The sequence below is a fragment of the Limulus polyphemus genome, unplaced genomic scaffold, assembly GCF_000517525.1.
Source record: "Limulus polyphemus unplaced genomic scaffold, Limulus_polyphemus-2.1.2 Scaffold735, whole genome shotgun sequence".
Taxonomy (NCBI): Eukaryota; Metazoa; Arthropoda; class Merostomata; order Xiphosura; family Limulidae; genus Limulus; species Limulus polyphemus.
In genome coordinates this window covers 135,471-139,230 of record NW_013666345.1, presented here as the reverse complement: position 1 = coordinate 139,230, position 3,760 = coordinate 135,471, and the positions used below count along the sequence as shown (strand labels likewise).

Genomic DNA, 3,760 nt, shown 5'->3' with positions numbered 1-3,760 from the left:
ATTATAGTGTTTGTTTTAGCGCGAATATTGAAATTAAGTGTATCGTAAAGTTATATTCAGAAAGAATAAACCAGTTTTATTAAGTAAAGACTTGTGTCGTTAAAGTTTCGTCGGAACGAAGTTACAGAAAGTTAATTAACAAACGGAGACGTAACAATATGCTAACTTCTGGAGATAATATGACACTAAGATTGTTATTGTTATTATATGTGAAGTTTGGGCAAAGAGAATTGATGGAAAGTGGTGATAAAAAAAGGTTACTGTTTTACTTTCTTTAGTTTATAGCTCAGCTCTATGGAGAGTTGTAGTTGTTGGAGAAAGGTACAGTCCTTTTGTATTTTCTAAAATTGAGAGCACTTCTGCCCGTATAATATATTAATGTAATATAGATTTGAAGTTTTGATTTAAGACCTACATATATTCTGATTATTCCAAATAGTGTTCAGTTATTTGCTCATTACCAAACATTATAGGGGAGTACACTTGCTAATGGATATTAATCAAAATTAATTAAAAGGCATCAACAATATTCACTCTTGCAGTGCTGTCTTAGAGGAGCTAAGAAGCTTTGTTCATTTTCTTTTTTGCTTATGATATTTTAATATTGTACTAATGTTAAACTGCTGGTTATATCTGGAGAAAAGATGGGATATTGCTGCTTTTAAACTTTCAGTCTTCTGTTAAATCAGAAGACCTAAATGAAGTATTTTATAAAACTTTAAACCTTCCAAATACTGATAAATCGCTTATTGGATATAGAATGTTCTTTTACTAGTCTTTTTCTTAAAATATGGAATAACATTAAGCCAACTTGTCTGTGATATGCTATAGAAATAAGTAAAAAGTTCAGCATCTATTTTCTTATTTTTACTGAAGCATCACGTCGATCAAGAAGACGGAGCAGTGGAAGTGAATTATCGACTGATTTGGCACCCATGCCATCAACACCACAGACAGCAGAAGGCCAAGAACATGCTCCTTTAAGTCCTGCTCCACGTAGTGGACCTGGTAAGTTATAGATTTCTTTTTTGATAGTGGTATTGCTGCACATTAAGAGTTTCATCAATAGTAGGAATATTTTGTGTTGTATGTGAGAGAGCATGCATATCTACACATAGACTTGCTAGTGCAAAGTATTCAATCACTATATTGTAATTATTACCTAGATTTTAAAGAAAGTAAAGATACATAAGCTGCATTTCTTACAAATTAGCATTACTTATATTTCTCATCTTCCAACAATATAAAATTGGTGATTTTAATAAAATGTATATTAATGTGCATTTTATTAAAAGGATCAATGAACGCAGGCCAGAACAGATTGGTGTAATAACTTAATTTAATGATAGGTTTCATATGCTGATTGAGAATGATTGGAATCATGGTGAACATTTGTTACAGTTTTAGAAGCACCATGTACTGTGGCCAAACTTTTTTGACTAATACTTTTCATTCTCAGTGTACCTGTGATGAAATTTAGTTCTTCTTAGATGAGTAGTTTTTGTTTATGGAGTTTTCTTTATAATCCCTGGGTAAATATAAACAGTAATGTAGTAAATTGATTTATAACTTTTGACAAAAGAAATTAATGAAAATATTTTTAGAAGAATAAATGCTCTTTTCTAAGTAAATAGTTTTTCTTGAATGCATGTGAGAATACGCAAGCTTCCAAAAGGTATTTTTCTTTCAAGTTTTTAGTGAAATGGATCTAAGTTCACCTTTAAACTATGGAACTCCTAGCTCAAGTGTTGGAACACCACATTCCTCTGTGTAAGTAACCATTTTAGAAGTGTGAGGAAACGTTTGACTTGGGTGGCTTGTTAATTTAGTTCATGTATTTTTATGTCCCCAACTATATTTATTTTTTGTAATAGCATCAGCATACTCTATACACTTATATAGAAAAGGGATTTCTGTTGCTATCAGGGAAATGAGCAGGAAATTTTCAGCTAATTTAGAAACTAATGTGTAATTAATAATGGCTTACATAATCTTTTATACATTGAAAAGGTTCAAGGGGATATGGGGGTATAGTGAGGATGATGATGATATTTGTCCATCTGTATACATCTACTTTCTCCTTGATAATCTAAATTTCTAAACAGCAGATTTGAATCAAATTTTAGAGATCATTTGCCTTGGGGATCAGAAGAACTGTATAGATTATTGATTTTGAGATCAACATTTAAAAGATTTAAGTCTGATTTCTCTCAAGAAAGAAAAGGCAAATATGAAAACATATCCAAAAATTATACACATGCAAACATACATACCATATTTATCAAAACACTGAAACAAATAAAATCTAATCGTTGTGGGAATCAGCCATTCTACTAATGGCTATTTTTACTGTATATTACATGCCAACTGTCAATATAATCTAGTGACAAAAAAAATTTATTTTCAAAGCAGGTGTGTAGATTAATTTTGAAACACACATAAATTTACCTAGTTCTATTTATTTTAATGTACAATGGACTTGATGTTTATGGAAACTGATTGTTGAAAATGTAATGAACAATTTTATGTGAATTAGGTTTTTAAAACTGTTGCAGTCACAAAAGCTAAATTTCTGAAGTTCTTTTTACTTTCACAAAAATTTATAGTTATATAATGCTAAATATAAGTTTATCAGCAGTGACAAACTTTTTCTTTCCACAAATTCAGTAAAATAGTGTTCTAATTTTTGAGCAACTTGAAAGTTATAATTTTATTTTATCTTAATTTTTACAAGCCAGAAGCAGTCAGTGTGAGTACTACTATCCAAACAATTTCCATCTAGAAAATTCTGTATCTGTGTTGAACAGTTTAACTTTTTTCTAGATGTATTATCTATAATTCATTTTAGCTTTCCATGTTATACATTTTCTGAAATTGGTAAAGTCTGGCATAAATTGAAATATCTTAACCAAAATTGTTTCTTAAAGATTTCTCCAATTTATTCTGATTTATTTATTACATTTTTAGAAGAGGAACTCCTATACGACAAAGAAGTGATATTCGGAGTGATAGACGTCTTCGTCAAGTTAATATTGGAGCCAGTGATGGTGTTGGAGTAAGTTTTATGTATCTTCTATTTTTTCAAATAAATTGGTTTATTCTAGTAGTCTTATTGAAATAATTCTTTTACAAGAATAATTAGTTTTTTGTAGAGTAATTTGGTAACATAATTGTTGACTGTCATATCCAGTGAAAGGAATTCAACAATCTGTGCCTAATCAGTTAAGAGACCACAGTCATCGACATGAATGGCACTACAAGTTTTTCACACAAATTATTTTTAGTTTTTATCACAGTATTTGTTTACTTTATGATGTTTTTAGTTTGCCAAATATATTACCAACATAGACTACTAAGACAGGTTACTTTGTTACACAGCCAAGACAAGTTCTTTGTACAGACTAACTATCACCTTTATATTATTGGATATGGTAACATGAGTGCAAGTGTGCCATGTCATTGCAACTTCTGTATTATTAGCCAGGTACAGCTGAAAGGTCAATATAATAAAAATGATAAATATATATAAATGTATAATGTTATGAGATTTAAGGTATTTAATCTAAACATTTGTTTTTGTTTTATAATTTGTGTTCATTCTAGAAAGAAAGAAGCATAATTCATATTCATTTCTTAATTTTTTATGGTAGTTACGAGATCGGTCAAATCTACAGAACCCATACAGAGATTCATTACTGAAAATAACAGATAAAATATAAAGTTTTTTTTTAAGAAACATCTGATAACTATCTGGATATTA

The 3,760-nt window shown here is 29.6% G+C and overlaps 1 protein-coding gene across 3 annotated transcripts in view; it reads left to right on the top strand.

Moving 5' to 3' along the window:
- LOC106460246 (DNA replication licensing factor mcm4-like) overlaps positions 1-3,760 on the top strand; it is a 54,015-nt gene that overhangs the window by 14,170 nt on the left and 36,085 nt on the right. For all 3 annotated transcript variants that reach the window (XM_022386919.1, XM_022386918.1, XM_013919931.2), the window contains exons 4-6: positions 877-1,008; positions 1,692-1,770; positions 2,968-3,055. In XM_022386919.1, the coding sequence (XP_022242627.1) occupies positions 877-1,008; positions 1,692-1,770; positions 2,968-3,055 (299 nt within the window). The remainder of the gene's footprint in view (positions 1-876; positions 1,009-1,691; positions 1,771-2,967; positions 3,056-3,760) is intronic.